At 41.1% G+C, this 22,855-nt stretch overlaps 1 protein-coding gene across 1 annotated transcript in view; it reads left to right on the top strand.

Annotated features, from left to right (window-relative positions):
- Positions 1–1,783: 1,783 nt before the first annotated feature.
- Positions 1,784–22,855, top strand: part of MEP1B (meprin A subunit beta) — a 48,461-nt gene continuing 27,389 nt past the window's right edge. Inside the window, exons 1-4 of the mRNA XM_072733712.1 lie at positions 1,784–1,793; positions 2,474–2,691; positions 2,801–2,886; positions 16,058–16,163. Of these exons, the coding sequence (XP_072589813.1) occupies positions 1,784–1,793; positions 2,474–2,691; positions 2,801–2,886; positions 16,058–16,163 (420 nt within the window). The remainder of the gene's footprint in view (positions 1,794–2,473; positions 2,692–2,800; positions 2,887–16,057; positions 16,164–22,855) is intronic.

The following is a 22,855-nucleotide window of genomic DNA, read 5'->3' on the forward strand; positions in this document are numbered from 1 at the left end:
TTTTCTGATTCCACAGAAATCTTAAGATGATTTGTTCCAACTCTCTGAAGAAAGTCCATGATATTTTGTTAGTGATTGCAATGAATGTGTAAATTGCCCTGGGTAGCATAGACATTTTCACAATATTAATTCTGCCAATCCATGAGCATGGAGTATTTTTCCATCTCTTTGTGTCTTCCTCAATTTCTTTCAGAAGGGTTCTGTAGTTTTTAGGGTATAGATCCTTTACCTCTTTGGTTAGGTTTATTCCTAGGTATCTTATGCTTTTGGGTGCAATTGTAAATGGGATTGACTCCTTAATTTCTCTTTCTTCAGTCTCATTGTTAGGGTGTAGAAATACCACTGATTTCTGGGTATTGATTTTCTATCCTGCCACACTGCCAAATTGCTGTATGAGTTCTAGCAATCTTGGCATCCCTCTGTTTATTAAATACTCTATAATTTTAATGTACTTTGGGGCCCCTTGTTTTGCTTGAGTTTCACTATGATGGTGTACAGGGCAAATATCATTTCCATTTTAAGATGGGGACTCTGAGTCGTGGTAGATGAGGTTAGGTGATGGTCCAGGGTTATATTCCAGCTTGATAGTAGGTAGAGCTAGGACAAGAACCTAGTCCCTGGTTTTAATCCAATGCTCTTTCCACACACTGGCTACCCACCAAGGATGAATCGTCCTTGAGTTTGATTGTCTAGCAGAAGACATTCATGAATCCACATTCCCTTTCTTCTACATGTCTGGGTCTCCCCTCCAAGGAGATCTTCTTCTGGACCTAGGCCTCTGGAGTTATTTATAGTCACTAAAGCCCCAAATGATATATTTTTACATGCCTTCCCTATAATTATTTCCCAGAACCAAGACTCAGGACTTTAAAACTTGTTCTACTTACTTGTTTAGTGACTGATTTTTATTTCATGAGTGATTAGTGTATGCCAGGAACTGTGCTGCACGCTAGCAGACAATATGGAACAGAAAGACACAGTCCCTGCCCTTATGACATTTTATAGCAGCGGGTGAGACACAAACATTAAATATTTGTACACACAAGTCCCCAACTGCAACTGTGATAAGTTCTACAGAGAAGAAGCACATGATGCTATGAGGGCTCAGACTCACAGGATTTGATTATGTCTGAGAGGTCCTAGAAAAGATCCCTACTGAAAACCAATTCTGAAGAAGTAGGTGTGAACTAGATAAAAACAGGGTCGAGAACTAAACTAGTTCTTCCAGTCTCTTCCAGCATCACAAACTCCTTTCAAACTTCAAAAAGTTTCTCAGACCTCCCCACATGATGAGTGGCTGATTTTTATGGTTGACAAAATATTCAGTGCGATTAATGCAGCCAGGACACTAAATGAATTTATGATTCAAACATTTATATAAGTTTGAACCACATTTTTTATTTTTGTGGAATATTAACTACTGACCATATAGACAACACTTGCTACAACCTGTGGCCTCCTTATCTTCTCCAAGGCTTTCAGGGTTGGCACACGTGGGTTGTCCTTCCCTGAGCAAATCTGTGGGCATCTGCTACTGGAAAAAGAGAGAGCAAGACCTTTTTCTTCTCTCTTTTACCCTCCACTACCACATACCAGAAGTGTATTTTCCAGTGACTTCTTGCAGACACCGATCTCAGCCAGTTTCCAATCCAGTTTTAGGGGATGGATGGTTTTTGCTTTAGACTCAATAATTTTGAAATGGGGAAATTATATTAAGGAAAGAGAAAATACACATTGGGTAACACAGTGGTTGGTCAAATTGTACATGTATCAGGAATCCACGATGGGTCAATGTAAGATTTTGTTAGAAAAAAAGGTGTCGGAGGGTAAAGAGTTCTAAGAATATTTAAACCAGCCTGTTAAAAAAGCAAGATTCTGGAGTGCTACTTGGGCTGCCAGAACTCTGGAAATGAAGTCCCAGAGTGGTGCTGTGTGAGCTCCTTCAGCAAAACACCACTGCTCTTCTTCCTTCCCTTGGCCTGGACCCCTCCCAACCTTGGCCCCTTGACCTCCTGGCTTTCCCTCAGCCTAGGTTCTTCTGTGAAGACATCACTGATCCCTTTGGAGAGATTCCAGTGCTCTTCCCCAGCCCCAGCCCTCAGTGTAGGGGGATCCCCAGAGCAAGCAGATTGCCTCCAGCGATTGTCCCGCAGACCCTCATGTCTCTTCTCAAGGCTGCGGCTGCCAGGAGCTCAGTAAATGCCCACGAAGGAAATTTGCCATTGCTTGTGGGATACCGCTATTTTAAAATAAAGATTACATTGCAATTGGGGACAGGAGTAAACTATAATTATGTGTAGACTCCAAAGTGATGCTCAACCCTGCCATGATTTTAAGCTCTTGGGCCAGTGGTTATCCTGAAGGATATAGTGTTAATCCATTTTCATGATTCTGTGGTAGGAAAACTGGCAGCTCCAGAGGAAGGAAGCACGTATTTCTACTTTTTTTTTTTTTTTTTTAATCTGTCATGTAGGTAATGCATTGCTCTTATATGCCAGTGGAGTTCGCTGTAGTGATGAAAATGCAAAGGTTGAGGAGGGCTGGCATCAAATTACGAGTGCTGGTGAGGGCCAGCTGATGCAGGTACATGGAACAGCCACAAGGTGGCAGCTTAGAACTAGGACATTCTGGATCAAACGTCCGCAGCCGGAGTACCTTGCAACACTCTCCAGAGTGGAGAAGGGACGACAGGTACAGTGGGGCAATTTAAAAGGAGAAAAAAATAAATAAATAAATAAATAAAAGGAGAAAGAGATGGCAGTGCTTGCTGCATACATCTTCATACTTTTGTTTCCCCTAGAATAAAAGTCCACATGTCCACACCCAGACCCCAGAAAGTCTCATCGAATGCACCCCGAACCTGCCTCACTCTCAAGAAGCCCCATCGTGAGTTTGAGATGTTCCATGCCTGACCTGGTTGTCCTCAGGTGGCCCTCACTTCCTCTGTACCACTTACTAAATGCTTTCATAGACTCTTCAAGGACTTCCTGAGGGTAACTGTGCTTTTATTTGATTTTCACCTAACATGTTTACTTTTGAACTTCATCCTCGTACAATATGTTCCTCTACCCTGCTTATGAAAATATACTTTTATAAATGTGTGTATAGATTATACATAAACACACTGTATGTGTTATAAAAATATATGACATACGCTGATACATCAGGGAACCAGTGCTTTCCATCATTCCTTGCATGCAGTAGGTACTCTATGTATGTTTACTGAAGGGAAACAGAGATAAAGTGTCCAGAAAAGGAAGGTGCAGACTTGGCAGCAGAGCAAAAATTCAACACGGTGTAGAGGTCGTAAAGAGTCACAGTGTAGAGGGTCATAGAGGGTCATAGTGTCGAAGGTCATAGCGTAGAGGGTCATACACTATTCAACATAGTGTAAAGGGATAAGAAAACAACAAGTGAAAAAGAGAATGCCCACTTCTCTGCCTCTTCTCTGAGCAAACCTACCACTTCCAGGGGTAAAGACCCAGGATATCTTCCTCAGTTTTGATCCAAGCTGACACCATGTTCACATGTTCCTTCTAGTGATTTGAACACCAGTTCTTCTAAGATGAGAACGAAACTTTAGTAAAAATAAGACTTTAGTAAAAAAAAAAAAAACCTGATTACTAGAGGGCAAAGTTTTGAGGGCACATGCAATCTGAACTATTCTCAGTACTGTGCTCAGAATAAGTACTTGATAAAGAGCGATTACAAACCCAACCTGCCCAAAAAGAAGTTCAAAAGGTAAGCACCAAAACACATGAATATAGGGAATGACTGGAGTCATTAAAAGGAAATGTTATTTCTAGTAAACCATTTGTGTATTACTTAAAACATAACTCTTGTTAAGTATCTACCAAATCGAAATTACATTTTAGCAAAATCATCTTTCCCCAGACAACACACACACTAGGCTCAAAACAATGCCTATAGGTAGGGCAAAGGTCACTATTTCATTCTGCCTTCGAGGAACTTGTAATGGTGGGAAAAAGTGACATGTCTATACAAACATATTGAATAATGAATGGCAAAATAAATGCTGTAGAAGCCCAGAGGAGGGAGAGACCCTTTTCTGACGTTGAAGCATTCATGGAGGAGACTGCCACTGTCCTCGACTTTGGTACATGAATCACATCTAGATAATTCTAGGATGGAGGAGGGTGGGGGAAGGGACATTCTTGGAGCAGAGGACCAAGAAACAGGCTCAGGAAGGTGTGCTCAGAAGATGGTAAAAAAAAGCAGGGTGGACAGAACAGAAGTTCATGGAGGGTGTGGCAGGAGATAAGGCTGAGATACCTTCAGGGCGCCAGAGCTGAGGACTCCCCAGGGGCCAAGCCAGCAGTCTGTTCTTTACCAGCCACACTACAGGTCTCTGATGAGGCTACTGACTTGGTGGAGGCTGAATTGCTGACAGATTGATTATGCCATGTATGTTGGTTTGGGTATGATGAGAGATGTAGATGATGTTTTATTTATTTATTTATTTATTTATTTATTTATTTATTTATTTTCTTATTTATTTAATTATTGTTTCAGAGAGAGAGAGAGAGAGAGAGAGAGTGGCTGTGGGGGGCTGGCAGAGGAAGAGGGGGAGAGAATCTCAAGCAGATTCTACCTTGAGTGCAGAGCCTGACGGGAGGCTCCATCCCAGGACCCTGAGATCAAGAGTGTGACACTTAATCGACTGGGCCACCCAGTTGCCCCTTATTTTGTTTTTTAGAAGTTATCCAAACAATCTGTAGCTACTATGTGTATATAAATGTTCAAATGCATTACAGCGAGTAGATTTATTGCACAATTATAACTGGATCACAAAATAAATACAAGAAGCACATGCTATTTTAAACAGTAATTTTTAAAATAGATTTATAGATTTATTTCTTTATTAGAGAGGGAGAGCTTGCATACTAGTGGGAGTGGGGGGCAAGGGAGAAGCAGACACCTTGCTGAGCAGAGAGCCCCACACAGGGCTTTATCTCAGGACCCCAGGATCATGGCCTGAGCCAAAGGCAGATGCTCAACCGACTGAGCCACCCAGGTGCCCTAAACACAGTATTTTAAGTTCTGATGTTACTGGGGAGTGGATGATGAATGAGGAGGAACAATGGCCATGGCTTTATTTGGAAGTCATGATCCAAACCCAACCTAGAGGTTTATTCAGAGCAGGATCTCAGTTTTGAAAGGGGTTTTCTGTGGCCAACATAACGGTAGTTTGCTATACCCCGTGGGGTGTCAAAGGACCAGCTAACCTGAATCAAAAATTCTTATTCAAGACCTCCAGCCAACCTTCTGTAAAGGTTGCAGCACAAACCTTCTGTAAAGACAAATGGTATCCACATTTTCACTTGTGTAATGGGAAAATACACCTGCTGTAGTTTGGCAGTTCATCAAAAGATTAAATATAAGTTGCCATATGAACCCAGCAATTCCACACCTATGCCCAAGAGAAAGGAAAATATAGCCACATTAAAAACTTGTGCAAGAATGCCCATAGCAGCATTATTCATAGTAAACAAAAACTGGAAACAATCCACATGTTTATCAAGTGATGAATGGATAAATAAAATGTGGCATATTCATACAGTGAAATGTTATTTGGTGATAAAAATTGAAACATTGATACGTCATATAATATGGATGGATTTTGAAAATGTTATGTTAATTGAAAGAAGCCAGACACAAAAGATCACATATTGTAACACTCCATTTATATGGAATGTCTGAAATAAGCAAAGCTACAGAGACAGAAAGATGACTAGCATTGCCAAGGCTTGAGTAGGTTGTGTGGAAATGGAGAGGTACACCTAAAAGGTATAGGGTTTATTCTTGGGTAAAATGTTGTAAAATTGATTGTGGAGCTTGTTACACAACTATGAATATGTTAAAAGCCACTGAATTCTACACTTCAAAAAGGTGCAGCCCCGGTGGTGCAGCGGTTTAGCGCTGCCTGCAGCCCAGGGCGTGATCCTGGAGACCCTGGATCGAGTCCCACGTTGGGCTCTCTGCATGGAGCCTGCTTCTCCCTCTGCCTGTGTCTCTGCCTCTCTCTCTCTCTGTGTGTCTCTATGAATAAATAAATAAAATCTTTTTTTTAAAAAAGGTGAATTGTGTGGCATGTGAATTATACCTCAATTAGACTGTGATCAAAAGAGCCAACGGACACATGAAAAGATACTCAACATCACTCATCATCAAGGAAATGAAAATCAAAACTACAATGAGGTATCATCTCACACCTGTCAGAAGGGCTAAAATCAAAAACACAAGAAACAATAGCTGTTGGGGATGTGGAGAAAAAGGAACCCTTGTGCAGTGTTGGTGGGAATGCAAACTGGTGCAGCAACTGTGGAGGACAGTTGGAAGTTCCTCAGAAAAATTAAAAATAGAATTACTATATCCTCTAATTCCACTGCTGGGTGTTTACTTAATAAAGAAACATTAATTTGAAAAGATATATGCACCCCTAGGTTTATGTACAATAGCCAAGAAGCAGAAGCAAGCCAAGGGCCCCTCAATAGATGAGTAGATAAAGAAGATACAATGGAATACTACTCAGCCATAAAAAAGAATGAGTTCTTGCCATTTGCAACAACATGGGTGGATCTAGAGGGTATCATGCCAAGTGAAATCAGTCAGAGAAAGAAAATACTGTATGAACTCACTCATATGTGGAATTTAAGAAACAAAACAAACAGAGACAAACCAAGAAACAGATTTTTAACTCTAGACAACACACTGATGGTTACCAAAGGGGAGGTGGGTGGGAGCAGGTGAAATAGATGAAGGGGGTTAAGAATACACTTATTGTGATGATCACTGAGTAATGTATAGAATTGTTGAATCTATATTATATACATTAAGTGAATATAACACTTTTGTTAATTATACTGGAATTAAAAAAAAAAAGAATGACCTAATGGGGTGCCTGGGTGGCTTAGTCCATGAAGCATCCAACTCTTGGTTTCGGCTAAGGTCAGGATCTCAGGGTTGTGAGACTGAGTTGCACATTGGGTTCTGCGCTCAGCTCAGAGTTGCTTGAGATTCTTTCCTCTTCCCTCTCTGCTCCCCTCCTCTTCCCCCTACTTATGCACTCTCTTTATCTCAAATAGTCTTTAAAAAATGACCAAAAGAAAAATACCTGCTGCTGTGTCCCTAGTACTGGAAAGGATTTCAAGATATCATCTTATGCAGTTTGATCAATTAGATGTAGTTCATGTAATATAATGTCAACCAATTCATTGAGCACATGTAATGTGCCAGGTGTTTGGATTTGATATTGTGAAAGCCCTGAGGAATGGCATTTGGCTTAAGCTGGATCAGAGATAGCTCCTTGGAGGAAATGATGCCAAAACTGAGAGTTGAAAGGTAATCAGACATCAGCATGGAGGTACTCCACAGTTTAGGGGGTATAGTTTTGGGGAGTGTTGTGCAGGGAAGCCATTAATGCTTAGTCTAATTGGTATGTAAAGTACCAGGTTGGAAGGAGCAGGAGATGTAGCTAAAGAAGTAAATGTAGCGTGAGAGGCTTTGAGCACCATTAAGTATAAACTGGACCACCGAAATGTTTACTCCAGGAAGTGGCACAGTATTTGTGTTTTGGACAGATCACTGCATATGTGGAAGAGAGAGTCATCAGGGGGCCACATTGACAGAAATGATCAGTTAGGAGGTCAAAGTCTAGAAAAAAAATGCCTGAGAGGGTGAAAGGGTACAGTAGGAAGGATGATGATAGAGGAGAGAAGGGAGGAGAGAAATGGTTTTCAAAATGTTAAAGAGGGAGTATGAGAACCAGCGTTCTGGTTGATGTGCCCAAGTGCAAGGAGCCTGTGACAAGCTTGCAGAAGATGGAGCTGCCCAGAGGAGACCAAAGTGAGTTGAGTTCTAGACCTGTTGATTTTGAGAGATGTCCAGCAGGAGTTGGATCTTGAATCTGCAGCTTATGGATAGGAGGCCAGTGAAACCTTGGGAACAGTTTAGACCACCCAGACTGACCAGTAATATTTAATACCTGTTACATTCATTACCCGCTTTCTGCGAGTTTGTATGTTATTAACGTATTTAATTCTCCCAACAATCCATTCAATTGATATTTTTACCCCGTTTATGTAGAAATGAGAGATTAGGAATAATAATGAGGACTTCTATAACTTCCCCCAGAATCTGCCTACCTGCATCCTGTACTTGGTCTGCTGGCCTCAAGTATCTGGTCCACCATGGACAAAAATCACTCTTCTCCAGAGTGCGATCCCTCTACTTAAGTACTCGAGCTCATCCTTTACTCACTGTGGATAGTTTCAACAATTATCCCCTCTCTCCATCCATCACAAAAACTTCCCTCTCTACTGGATCATTCTTGCCAGCCTACAAACATACAATGATTTCTCCTAGTTCAAAGAAAGACCAAAACTCTCTCTTGACCTCTATTCTGTTTTCTTGCTCATGTTCCATTCTTATTCTTCCTTTTACACCTCAGAAGAGTTGCCTCTATGCCTTGTCTCTAAGTTCTCTATTTCATCTTATTTGAACTCACTCCACATAGCTTTATTGCTTCCAGTCTGCCAAAAGTGTTCTTAGCAAGTGGCCAGGGAACCTCCATTTGGCTAAACCCAAGGATTGGCTCTCAGTTCTATCTTCCGTGATCTATCTGCAGCATCTGACTCAACTGACCACTCCCCCTCTCTTCTTGCTACTTGCTTTGGAGGCTATGACATTCTCTTGGATTGTCTCTTACCTCTCTGGTCACTCTCTTAGCATCTTTTGTTTATTCCTCACCTCTCTGAGCATTTAGCGAGTAGGGTCTCAGCAAGCTGTCATTGCAGCTCTTTTCTCCTCTACTTTACATCTTTGTGGTCTCATCCAGTCTCATGGTGTTCAGTACTCTCTGTATGTTGCTAATCCCAGATTTATGCCTTTAGCCTACACCCGTTCCCTACATTCTATGTTCATAGATCCAACTGTCATCTTCATTTTGATGTCTAAAGGAAAATGCAAACTCAACTTGTCCCAACTGAACTCTTGATCTTCCCCTTCCTTTCTAAGTGTTGTTGTCTTTCAGTTTTCGCAATTTTAGTTAATAGCACCTTGAATGTTCTGGTTGCTTACCCAAGACTCATCCTTGATTTTTCCTTTTCTCCCATATCCCACACCCACTCCAAATCTCTTGACTCTATCTTCAAATGATGTCCGGATCCCACCTCTTCCTTCTATCCCCACTGGTACTTCCCTGGTCTAAGCCATCATCTGCTTCTCTGTTGATTTTTTCAGTAACCTTTTAATAATCCACATTTGCTGACCTTTCAGGCTACTCTCAATATAGCAGCCAGAATGATCCTGCTGAGACTGATTTGATCTTCTTATTCCCTTGCTCAAAATCATCCAGTGAATGCTTGTACGATACAGAGTAGAACCCGAGGTCTTGGCAAAATCTTCAAGCTCTCCCCTCATCACACACACACACACACACACACACACACACACACACACACACACACACAAATTCGCTATCCTCTTTGCCTGGAACTCTCTTTCTATAACAATCCCCAAAGCTTGTTCCACTTATTTCAGATTAAGAAAGTAAATATCCCCTTCTTAGTAAATCTTTCCACAAAAATTCTATTGAAAATTGCCCCCAACAGTATTTATTCTCTTTTGCTAACCATGGTGAATTTGTATCATCAATGGGGCTGGGCTGGAACTGTTACCTAGAGTGTCTTCCCTACAGAGTTCTCAGGCTTCATGGGTCACAAAAACAGCGTGCATGACATTTAGAAGGCAGAAGATAAGGAATGACCGCACTGATTTTGCACGTAGAGGCACAGTACAGTGTGCAAAGTGCTGGTGTCGCTTACCTGCTGGCTTACCTGGTTGGAACATCGCTGTGGCTGGAGCCACAACTCCTACAGCTCTCCCTGTAGCCTTCTCTAGCGTCTCAGACTCCAGGGTCAAGGATGTGTTTAGTTCCATGATGAAGGGTGCGGCTTCTCCTGTAGGACTTCCCCACATCACTGAAAACAGAGGCTTGGAAATGAAGGGACATCAATGAAAATTCTCATCCATCCTCTTGGTTTCATCTGGCTTCCCTTACTTCACACTCCTCTTCCCTTGCTGGCTGCCTGCCCTGCTGACCTCAGGCACCAGCACCAGACATGAGGGCCACAAAAGTTCCCACAACTGCACAAAGTCAAATTCCTATAATAAATCCATGTGTGCATGTGTGCGCGTGCATGCGTGTGTGTGTTTTTATGCTGGGAAATGTTGAACAACTAGCTTTCCAGGAAAAAAAGCCCCAATTAGTAGCATTTGCCAATTTCCTTTGTATAAATATTCCCACTCTGGCCATTTTGAGCTCCTGGTGTGATACCACTAAATGAGGACTGGGGAGGAGATGCTAGTAATTAGCTCTCTCAGGCCAGTGCTAAGCAACTCCTGCACACCAGTTGGACTTTGTCCTGGTGGCTTTGCTTCTCCACTGCACCTTATCTCATAGACCTATTTAAATTTTTTCCATAGGTCTCAGCACCATCTACCCTGCTACATATTTTAGTTATTTGTCTCCTACCTTGGAATGTAAACTCCAGCAGGGCAGGGATTTTTGTTGTTTTTGTTCTCTGCTGTATCTCTGGCTCTCAGAACAGGTGCTGCCCTCTGTATTTACTTATTGTATATATTGATTGGAGAGAGGAGGGAATGAATGAAGGAATGTAGTGTGGGAGGATGGCCAGTGCAGCGACAGAACTGGATGTGTGGCAGAAGAAAAACCTGAGTAGGAACTTTGTCAAGGTGTCACCTGGTTTGAGTCAGTTCAACAGGTATTTGCAGATGCCTGCCATCTGCCGGATATTTTGCCATTGGGGCACATAAGACGAAAAAGGCATGGTTGCTACTCTGGTGGAATCTTGAGGGCCTGGAAAAGAAGGAGAGAAATCATTATCAGGGGACCTGGAGACGTGGAGGGTTTTAAAAATAAGGAAGTATTCAATAGTGCCAAAGGCAGAACAGTGGCCAGGAAGAAAGGGATGGAAAAGGATCCTCTAAATGGGGCAACTAGGAAAGTGATTTAAGGGCTTTTCTCTGAGAAGCACCCCCAGTCCCTCCTTCCTCTGGAGGTCATACTCTCAAGCTCTCTAGCCATGCTTCGAAGCAGCCACGTGATGGAATTGGCGTTGCCAGCCAGCCTACCCTTCTGGCAGCGGACTCTGAAGACAGGACTGTTCTTCAAAACCTGTACCCCCCCCCCAAAAAAAAAACCCCAAAAACCTGTACCTCTGGTGCCCAGGTCAGTGTTTGGCACTTGTAAGTGCACAGTGCACAGTAGATGAAAAACCAAATTTCAAGGAGAAGTTTAAAAATTTAGACATCTCAGCTACTTATCTTGGGCATTTCTTAGAGTTATTTTCTCTTAGCATTTTCTGTGGAAACTTAACAGAAATTGGACCATTGCGATACTAATTTTGTCCCTTGGTGCTCTAAAATGTGGGCCTGTTTGGGGGATCAGAAGTAAATAGTAAGTGGTATTTTGTAATGAGACAAGACACATGTAGGATTAATAGAAAATGGATTTGCAGCCTGAATTTTTTGTCAGGAAATACTACTGACTTTTGTTTATTATGTTCCCAAAAGGTATTGTTTCATAGGGTCTCGAATTTTGAAACTTTGATTTCCAATATCCATTGGTCACTAAATTCTGTCCTACTGGTTTCAGAAAAATGTCATCTGGCCAGAGATTCCTCCCTTGACCATCTTGTATGAATAGTGCCCCGGGGCCTCTCTAGATACCTTCTTCCCTTCAGTTACATGCTTCTTGAGGACACGTACCACTTCCTCACGTGGTGTCCTATAGCAGCACCTGAGACAATTGCCTTATCTCCCACGAGAACATAAGTGCCATGAGGGCAGGACTTCATCTGTCTTTTATTTTTTTAAAGATTTTATTTATTTATTCATGAGAGGCATAGAGAGAGAGGCAGAGACACAGGCAGAGGGAGAAGCAGGCTCCCTGTGGGGAGCCCGATGTGGGACTCGATCCCCAGACTCCATCATGACTTAAGCCGAAGGCAGACGCTCAACCACTGAGCCACCCAGCTGCCCCAGGACTTCATCTGTTTAGTTCATTGCTTGATCCCCAGCCCTGAGAATAACACTGGCATAAAATAGAGACAGGAAATCTATGGACTAGATGGTAATGAGCCTTCTGGAGCAGTAAGTAGATCTCATTTTCATGGGCTTTTATTTATTTTTTTAAGAAAGAATTTCTAGAAACTGATAAAGTTGAGAACACGAGAGCTGATGCTGGGACTGTGTGGTACACGCCACAGGAGCCTCATCCTTTTCTACAGAGATGGGCAGATGGCTCTCCCATGGCTCCCCTGACCCTTCCCTTCCAGCTCTTTCCCATTTGCCCTCTTCCCACTGTTACTCCAGCCTTGCTGCCGACATGCCAGAGTCTTCTCTCTCCTTAAGACCTTGGTTACGACCTGCTGCTCCCTTAAGTCACTCCTTACCTTTCTCCATTTTCTCACATTCCAAATTCTCAAATGTGAGAATTGTGCTGACAACTTCCATGTCTTTTCCATCTATTCCTCTCTTAAACGTTGATCATCTGGCTCCCATTCCTAAATATTTCTGGAAACTTCTCCTTGTGCAACTATATCCAAAACGGTTTTTCTTAACCTTTTTGAGTCTCTCCTCTAAATAGAGAGCAATCCATCTAAAATGAAAACCCGATCATAACAATTTCTTGCTTAAATCTGGCTAGGCCTTCCATCCACCTGAAGACCAAGTTCAAGCCTGTTTTTCATGGAACCTTCACCCTGCCATGGCTGTTTCCCACCGTTCTGCTCTGCTCAGCTCACCACTCTCTGTTGGGCATTAAGCTTTCCATCTGGACCCTCTGTTTTATCCTTGCTTGCACTATAATTCCTTTGCTCTGGCTGCCTTCTGTCTAAAATACCAGAGCTCTTTCCCCTATCCCCACCTAGCTAAATCCAGCTGATGCTTTAATAATTTAAAAACAAATTTTTTCAGTATGTGGAGCATGTGACTCTTGATCACGGGGTTGTGGGTTCAAGCCCCATGTTGGGGTGTAGACATTACTTAAAAATACAATCTTTTTTTAAAAAATATTTTATTTATTTATTTGAGAGAGAGTGTGAGCGAGGGAGCACAAGCAGGAGGAAGGGCAGGGTTAGAGGGAGAAGCAGACTCCCTGCTGAGCAGGGACCTCATGTGGGGCTCAATCCCAAGATGCTGGATCATGACCTGAGCTGAAGGCAGATGCTTAACCAACTGAGCCACCCAGGTGCCCCTAAAAATACAATCTTAAAAAAATAATAAATTTTTTGAGCAACGGTGTATCAAGTTGTCTCAGTATTGATAACCATCATTTGTCCACTCATTTTAAATGTCACATCCAACATATACTTCTTTTTTTTTTTTAAAGATTTTATTTATTTATTCATGAGAGACACACAGAGAGAGGCAGAGACACAGGCAGAGGGAGAAGCAGACTCCCTGCAGGGAGCCCGATGGGGAATTCAATCCCAGGACCCTGGGACTATGACCTGAGCCAAAGGCAGATGCTTAACCACTGAGCCACCAAGGCATCCCTGTCCAGTATATTCTTAAACTTGAATCTGGTTTAGGGGTTTAGATTGTTTTATTAATTTATTCTTGTTTTTAGTATTATAAATTTCAAGTGGTTTTAAATATCTAACATCAGGAAAAGCAAGCCTCTCCACTTTTTTCCTGCATAATCCCTGACACTGATCCCCTTCTCCCAATTCACTTTCAAAATTTTCTTGATGGAGCACCTGGGTGGCTCAGGTCATGATCTCAGGTTCCTGGGATCAAGCCCCTTGTGGACATCCTGCTCAGCAGAAAGTCATCTTCTTCCTCTCCCTCTGTCCTTCCTTCCTGCTCATGCTGTCTCTCTCTCACTTTTTCTCTCAAATAATAAAATCTTCTTTAAAAAAAGTCTTTTTTCTTGGCTATTTTCAGATACTTATCTTCCCGGGTGAGCTTAAGGATCACTTTTTTCAGTTTCTCCCTCTTCAAAGAAATGGGACTTAGATTGAAATTGTACTGTAATTATCAATCATTTTAGAAAGTATTATTTTGTTGTTAATGTAAAGTCGGGAAGAGGAAAAAGCAGAGGAGCTAGCAAATGTTCAGCTATAATTCTCATAGTTCCCAGCTGTCACTAATTTCTTCAATACTTTGGTTTTTGATAGGGTGCAATCGTTGATAAAATGGTTTCTTGTCCAGAAAAATGATCTAAGACTTGGGAATTGGCTAAAGAAATTACAGAGTCATCTTTTGGTGGAGTACTGGGCAGTCAGGAGAACAACTGATTTTGTAGGGGTGCACACCTTTGATTGTCTCCTATTGACTAAGACAAGATTGAAGTAGCAGAAAACTGTTAGTCATGCAAATGATTCTTGTCAAGAGATATGCAATACTTTTGTTCAGTAGAGTTACAAGTGACTTCTGCCCGGTAGAAAGAGAACCCCAACATTCTACATCTTTTTCCCATGTAATGTTAGTCAGTTTCCCAACTACTACCATATCTATTTCAGCATTCCTGATTGCCTCTATAAATGACCATTCCTTAACTTCTTGAAACTGGTTCTTACACCCTACTGGTTGTAATTAATTGTATAAAATCTCATACATGTGTGAATTTCTATTTTCATGACAGTCATAATTTTTTACCTTTTTGAAAATTATGCTTTAGCAGTTTTGTACCTTAGCAGACTATGTGGGAAATATAATTAAAGCAGAATTCTTTTTTAAAAAAAATTCAATTATCCGACATATAGTAAGTACATCATCAGTTTCAGATGTAGTGCTCAATGATTCGTCAATTGGGTATAACACCCAGTGCTCATCACATCATGTGCCCTCCCCAATGCCCATCACCCAGTTACTCCATCCCCCCAGCCACCTTCCCTTCAGCAACCCTCAGCTTGTTTCCCAGAGTTAAGATTCTCTTATGGTTTGTCTCTCTCCCTTTGGTTTCTTCCTATTCAGTTTTCCCTCCCTTCCCCTATGATCCTCTGCACTATTTTTAATATTCTACATATGAGTGAAACCATATGATAATTGTCTTTCTTCCAACTGACTTACTTCACTTTGTGTAATACCTTCCAGTTCCATCCACGTCAGTCTAAGTGGTAGATATTCATCCTTTCTGATGGCTGAGTAATATTCCATTGTGTTTATATACACTGCATCTTCTTTATCCATTCATCTATCGAAGGACATCTCAGCTCTTTCCACAGTTTGAAAGCAGAATTCTTTTGCCTACAATCTTCAGAGGAATTAATCTATATATGTTGTATATGACTATAAAGCAATTCAACTCTACAGAAGCCAGCAATCTCCATTATCTTAAACCCAGGAAAGATCATAAGCCCAATCCCTTATTTTAAAATAAAAACAATACTGTTAAAGACAGATTTTCAAGCAACTTAGTCATGAGCAGATATCAAAGTTTTATGGTATCCTCGAAGGCAAAGGCAGTGGTGTTTAGAACGCTCACAAGGATTTATTCTCGGTAGGGGTATTTCATAGAAAAAGAGAACATTTTTATGTTCACGATAAGATCAGATACATCAATAAAAAAAAGTTTGGTAAAGGTACCTGATATTCCAACGGGTGGGTGAAGAACTCCAGATTCCCCAGACAAACCTTAGTCCCACTAACCTTCATCAGCAAATGGCCTGTGCATTTTATTAAACTTTTTATTAAACTTCTTCCTGGGAGGAAGTTTTTCCCAAGTCCAGCTTCGAGACAATTTTTGGTTTACACTAAACTTACAATTAAGCGTAAGAAAGTACATTAAAATTCTGATTTTTCCTTGATTTCTTTAGTGCTTTCAAATAAATACAGCAAATTTTCAATACTTTCCGAATGTTTTTCTTCTTTTTTATGGCCTCAAGCAAATAGTCCAGCTGACTACAAAGTCCACAGTTAAACACAAAAGGCCCTTTCTAGATCCCAGCTTTCGATTCCTTTCTTCAGAGTTGAATCTTACTGGCATCTTCTTGTTTATTTCTTACAGATGTGCTGGGCACGGACAAGCAGACCTGTCTAAAACCTCTATTATCTTTCTCCTTCTCATCTCTAGAGATGGGCCTTCCAGCCCTGCCACCTACACAGCTGAATGCGCAATGACATCCTGATGGAGGAATAAAAGCTCGAACAATCTCTCCTCCGCGGGACTTGTCTCCACACAGGGTGGCAGAGGACTTGTCCTGTGCTTTTTCAGGAAACCAGACAGAGCATTTCTGATGGAAAGAGGAAAAGTCAAGAGACAGGACCCAGGAAGGACTCCTGGATGGCTCAGTGGTTGAGCGCCTGCCTTCGGCTCAGAGTGTGATCCTGGGGTCCTGGGATCGAGTCCTGCCTCAGGCTTGTTCCTCCCTCTGCCTGTGTCTCTGCCTCTCTCTCTGTGTCTCTCATGAATAAATAAAGAAAATCATTGAGAGAGAGAGAGAGAGAGAGAGAGAGATGACCCAGGGGAATTCCGAGGCACTCCCTGTTAGAGGGCCAGAGAGCTGGGCAGAGGAAGCCCCAGCCTAGATTCCAGTGAACCTGAAATGCTGTCTGCAAAACTCTGAAGGACTTCATGAGTGCTGGGACCCATCTGCAGGAGGCCCTGCATTTGATTCCCAGGCCATCTCCAGCAGAACAAATACAAATAGCTGGAACTCTCTGACCTTTCCGAGAAGGTGAAGTGCCAGGGCAGGGGAGTGAGGCTGACAGTGAGGGGTGAGGAAGGGTGGTGGGAGGACTGGGAAACCTTGCGAGTGTGTGCGTCTGAGGGATGAGGAGGGTAGGCCTCTTCCAGAGGCCCGAACTCTGAGGCTCTGCTCCCCTTGAGGGCCAAGAGGAACAACTTTACAATTTCAAGCCAGCATGGTTTTGAGATGTTTGAAAGCCTGGGCCTATTCTCTGAAGCCCCACCACACATCCTTTCAAACATACTAACATGTATTAAATGTAATGACATTTCACATTACCCAAGTACAGTTTTTTTTCCCTATAAAATATTGGGTGTATTTATATAATTCTACTTTAGAAAATATTTGGCTGTAACTTTAATTTTTGATTGTGTTTCTACATAATCGTGTTTACCTGAGATTTCGTACAAAGTAAGAAAATCTAATCTGTAAATTTTTTCAAATGCAAAAATATTTATGAATATTAAATGCAATGACAGATGAATTCGACATATGAGATTTGGTACATTTAATTAGGCATTTATTAATTTCACATCTGTAGTTTTATTTTTAGTTTAGAACAAAAAATGTTTCCCCCAGGTCTGTCTTGAGTGTTTTTGTAGACATTGTTCAAGCTCATTGGCCCTAGGCCCCGTTTCTATGGTGTCTAATGGATAAAACAGCTTGCTTACGGTCCTCGGGCTTGATGCTTTGAGTTGCTTCCTGGAAATGTCATGAAAAAAACTGCCTATCCCTTCATGAGAATTCAGCGGGATGTCCATCCAGAGAAGATCATGTACAATGGAAAGAGGCACTCTCACCTTAGCACTTTTTTTCATTTTTATTGTTTCTAATTTTAATCCCAACATAATTAACATAGTGCTATATTCTTTTAGGCTCACAATATAGTGATTCAAAATCCCATACGTCACCTGTGCTCATCGCAACAAGTGCCCTGCTTCATCACCATCACCTGTTTCACCACCACCCTCCCCCCCGCCCCGCCCCTTCATCCCCTCTGGTGACCAGCCGTTTGTCTCTAAAGTTGAGAGTCGGTTTCTTGGTTTGTCTTTCTCTCCTTTTTTTTCTTTAACCTCTTTTGTTCGTTTGTTTTTGTTTCTTAAATTCCACATATGAGTGAGATCATATGGTATTTGTCTTTCTCTCACTGATTTATTTAGCTTAGCATGGTGCTCTCTAGCTCTTGTCACATTGTCACCCCGACTTTTTGGGCCGTGGCTGCCTTTGTTAGTCTGGAGAAGCTCAGGGATCCCTTCTCAGAATAATGTTTTAAATGCATAAAATAAAATACATTAGATAACAAAAATGCAATGATACTGAAATTTAGTTACCAAAGAGAATGTTCGTGATACCATAATACATGTGTTTATTAATGTAGTAAATGACAAGACCTCCCTGTGGGCCGAACGGCTACCATCATTCAAAGCAGCAATGAGTATACACAAATATTTCGAGATAGCAACACTTATTATGACCTGATATGAAAGTATTTATTATTGTTATTAGTGACAGTCATGGGTACTGATACTACTACTTGGGTTTGTGGCTTATTTTGCAATGGAGGAAAATGTTACATTTTAATGAAAGATTAATGAAATTGAGATGTAATTGTTTTATGTAATTATTTTCTGCATCAAATTCACAGATATCCTGAATTCTACCCATAACTGTGGACCTCAGATTAGGATCAATGGAGGGTGAAGGGTGCTCCACTTCATGAATTATGTGGAAGGATTACAGACACCTAATGACTCTCAAGCCTGGCAGATTCTGGGGCTGAGTCTCTAAGCTTCTTTTAGCCCCCAGAACCACTGCCCACAACTTTCCTGATGTCTCAGACAAAAAAAATAAGTGCCTTTGAATATTTGAGATGCGATTTCCCATCTCTAGTTCAAGGCCAGAGCTAGGACTCTGACTCATACTCTCTATTCTTTAGGTATGTGATCCCCAGACAGCTTTCCTTAGGTATCCTACCTTAGAAGTTTTTAATTTCTTCCTAAAATTTATTTCATCTTTAGGTCTAAAGTTCACATTTCACACCAAACTACCACTAACCCACTTTCCCATTCATCCATCCATCCATCCATCCATCCAAACATTTAACTATACGTTTTTTAACCATACATTTAACAATGATGTCATGCTGTAAAGATATGAATGTATAACTTATCTCCCTCATATCAGGAAAAATCTACATTACTGCAAAGGATTATCTATAATAGAGCCATCCTCTAGGATTATTAAAGCAAATCAAGTCACTTCACTATGCAGGACTAGTTTTAGAGCCAATTTGTGAAATATGGTTGTTTTTGGCTCCCGGTCCTCAGACCAGAAATGTCTAATGCTTGGCTATAAAATCCCCCAGCCCACATGTAAGATGACACTCATTTCCAAGATTGCTCATTATCTCTCTTTTTTCCTCTCTCTTCTCTCAGATGAAGATGGAACAGCAGCCCGTACTTCCTGTTTGCTTTGTCAGAAAGCAGCCATTACTTAATCTGCTGTGTCTGTGAGGCTTTGTTCTTTCATGTTCTAGGCTGAGGCTTAAGCCTTCAGAACTCTCATCTGGAGAGCCAACTCCATGGAAACACTGACAAGTGGCTTCAATTATGACACTTGAATTATGACTCTTGAAGCAACGTTTTTCTTTCCCATTGACTCTTACCCGAACTGCAATGAAGCACATATCACCTACTCCATACACATGTTGCCCTTCTGGCCTCACAGAGCAAAGTCAATAGTTTGAGGGACCAGAACATGGCAGCACCTGTCAAAGCACAAGTCCCTGGTCACAGAACAGCTGAGCACTATTTATCTACATCCAAAGGTGTGAGGAGTCAGCTGCTTCTGTGTCTCACCACCATGGTGGTGAAAATCCAGTGATTTTCCACCTGTGAAAATCACATGAGCAAGTACTTCCCTGCTTGACCTTGGTACTTGGCAAGTACTTTTCTTTATAACACTGATCAAGTTGAGTCCCTATCCTGGATTTAAAGGCCAAGTTGATTTAAAGGCCCCTATAAACTATTCTATAACAGGGACCATGTGACTTGTTTCTTTATCTTCACCTAGCACAGTGCCTGGTTGTGGCTCTCTATAAATATTTTGAAATGAATCTGTTAATAAAGGTATACTTTAGTTTTCTCTAATAATTTCCTTTGTTTATGTATTCCCATCTCTGGTCCATATTCTAGTTTGCCCTATATTCTAGGCACTTTTTGTATATAATTTTTAATGCACTTATTGGAACTATTTTTTTAATTAAAAGCTCTGTTATGCATAAGAAAGTTGAGACCCAGAGACTTTAACTTTCCCATGTTCAGGTAGCTATTAAATTGTTGAACCATTTTTAAAGTTTGTTTGTTTATTTGTAATCTCTACATCTAACCTGGGTCTGAAGCTCATGACCCCAAGATCAAGAATTGCAAGCTCTTCTGACTGAGCCAGCCAGGTGCCCCTAAATTGGTGAACTTCATATCTAAGGGCCCAGACTCCAGTCTTTCTGAGTCTTGTTTTATCTTCCCCTCAATATAAGGCAATAGTTCTCCAAGTATGGTCCACAGACTCTTGAAATGCCCCTGAGACTCTTGTAGAGATCCACAGGTTAAAATTATTTTCATAATAATACTGACTTTTTGGGCCTTTTTTTTTTTTTTTTTTTTTTTTTACTGTGTTGACAATTGTACCTTGATGCAAAAGCAGTGGCAAGAGTAGCCATTGTGTACTTCAGTGCCATGCTTTGGCAGGAAAAACAACCACTGGCTCACTTTAAAATGTCCTTTTGGGGGACTCCTGGGTGGCTCAGCAGTTGAGCATCTGCCTTCGGTTCAGGGCGTGATCCCCAGGTTTGGGGATCGAGTCCCACATCAGATTCCCTGCGGGGAGCCTGTTTCTCCCTCTGCCTGTGTCTCTGCCTCTCTCTGTGTGTTTCTCATGAATAAATAAATAAAATCTTTTTAAAAATGTACTGATGAAGCTATAAAAATTAATTTTATTAAATCTAGGCCCTAAGCACACATCTTTTTAATATTCTGTGTGACAAAATGGGAAGTACACACAAAGCACTTCTGCTGCATTCCAAAATATGATCTTTGTCTTGAGGAAAGCATTTGTGTCATTGCTTGAGACGTGAGCTGTGCCTGCTGCTTTTTTTCATAGAACATCATTCACTTGAAGAACAGCTGATAGACAAGCTATGGTTATGAAGTATTTCACACGAATTTTCTTGAAAATGAATGGAGTAAGCTTAAACTATCAAGGAAATCAACTAAGTATTTATTGTCCATGATAAAAATTGAGCTTTCAAGAGAAAGAATTTTTGGAAAACCTGTGTCTACCACTGCAACTCTGGTAGTTTCCCAAACATTTACAAACTTTTCTGATGAGATTGGTGGTGACATTAACCAGAAGATTTATCTGAAAAGAGATATGAAATGCATTAACATTTGGAAGATCTAGATTTTCTTTTTTTTTTTTTAATATTTTATCTATCTATTCATGAGAGACACACAGAGAGAGAAGCAGAGACACAAGCAGAGGGAGAAGCAGGCTCCATGCAGGAAGCCCAACGTGGGACTCGATCCTGGGACTCCCGGATCATGCCCTGAGCCAAAGGCAGACGCTCAACCGCAGAGCCACCCAGGTGTCCCAAGATCTAGATTTTCTAAAAGACAGGCACTGTTAGAAATCATATATAGGTAAAGACTATATATATAAAATCATATATAAGGCAAGACTAGACCAATGGATTTTAATATAATAGAGTATGAAAGGTTCATCAATGTGATTTTTTTAAAAGATTTTATTTATTTATTTATTTATTTATTTATTTATTTATTTATTTATTTTTTTAAGATTTTATTTATTTAGAGAGCACAAGCCAGTGGAGGGGCAGAGGGAGAGAGAACCTCAAGCAGACTCTTTGATGAGCACAGAACCTGACATGGGGCTCCATCTCATGACCCTGAAATCATGACCTGAGCTGAAGTCAAGAGTTGGACCCCAACTGATGCTCCCATTGATGCAATTTAAGAAACAACAGCTTGTAGAATTTGGGTGTAGAATTTAAGAACATCCAGAGTTATCTAAAAAGGCTATTAAAATAGTCCTTTTCAACTACTTTTCTGTTTGAGGCTGAATTTTCTTCATATGCTTTCATCGTGACAACATATTGCAATGGGTTGAAAGAAGCAGATCTGAGAATCCAGCTGTCTTCTAGTAAGCCAGGCATTAAGAGATTTGCCAAAATGTAAAGCAGTGACACTTCCTACTATTTTTTTGAATATGTACTTACTTTCTTTAAAATATATTATGTTAACATATATATAATAGGGTTAAAATTGTTATTTTAAGGAATCAAGAAATATTTCAAAATTTTTTGCATGTTAATTTCTAATAAGGTCAATATTGATGGATAAAATAATAAAATCTCTTTGTGGATCCTCAATCATTTTTCATAATAAAAAGGGATTTCAAGGGATTCCTGGGTGGCGCAGCGGTTTGGCGCCTGCCTTTGGCCCAGGGCACGATCCTGGAGACCCGGGATTGAATCCCACGTCGGGCTCCCGGTGCATGGAGCCTGCTTCTCCCTCTGCCTGTGTCTCTGCCTCTCTCTCTCTGTGTGTGACTATCATAAATAAATAAAAACTTTAAAAAAAAAAAAAGGGATTTCAAGGGAAACAATTTGAGGATTCTGTGGAGGAATGCACACATGACAGGAAGGGACAGGAGCTAAAACACATACAGCAGAACACATGGAGGTCTTCCCCAGTCACAGGAGACTACGATTAAATCAATCATACATTTGATCTTTTCTTTCTTAATAATTTTTGTGGTTAAATTGGCCTAGGCTGAATGTTACTGCAGGTTAAAAGCCTGGAGCTCAAAAAACAGAAGGAAGAAAGAAGACCATCTTTCAAATTGTTTTGCCCTGTCCAGCAACTCTCCTACCACATGCAGCAAAAGCTTCCTGCCACTGACCACACCCCCTCCCCTTCAATGTAGGGACAGGTGAGTTCATTCCCCCAGGACCCCAGCGTGTGCTCTGAGGGTGACCCAGTTTACCCTTTGCTTTTTCTGTTGCGCTGTAGGTAGCGTCATTTATACATTCTTCAGAA

Source organism: Vulpes vulpes, chromosome 13 (assembly GCF_048418805.1).
Source record: "Vulpes vulpes isolate BD-2025 chromosome 13, VulVul3, whole genome shotgun sequence".
Classification (NCBI taxonomy): domain Eukaryota; kingdom Metazoa; phylum Chordata; class Mammalia; order Carnivora; family Canidae; genus Vulpes; species Vulpes vulpes.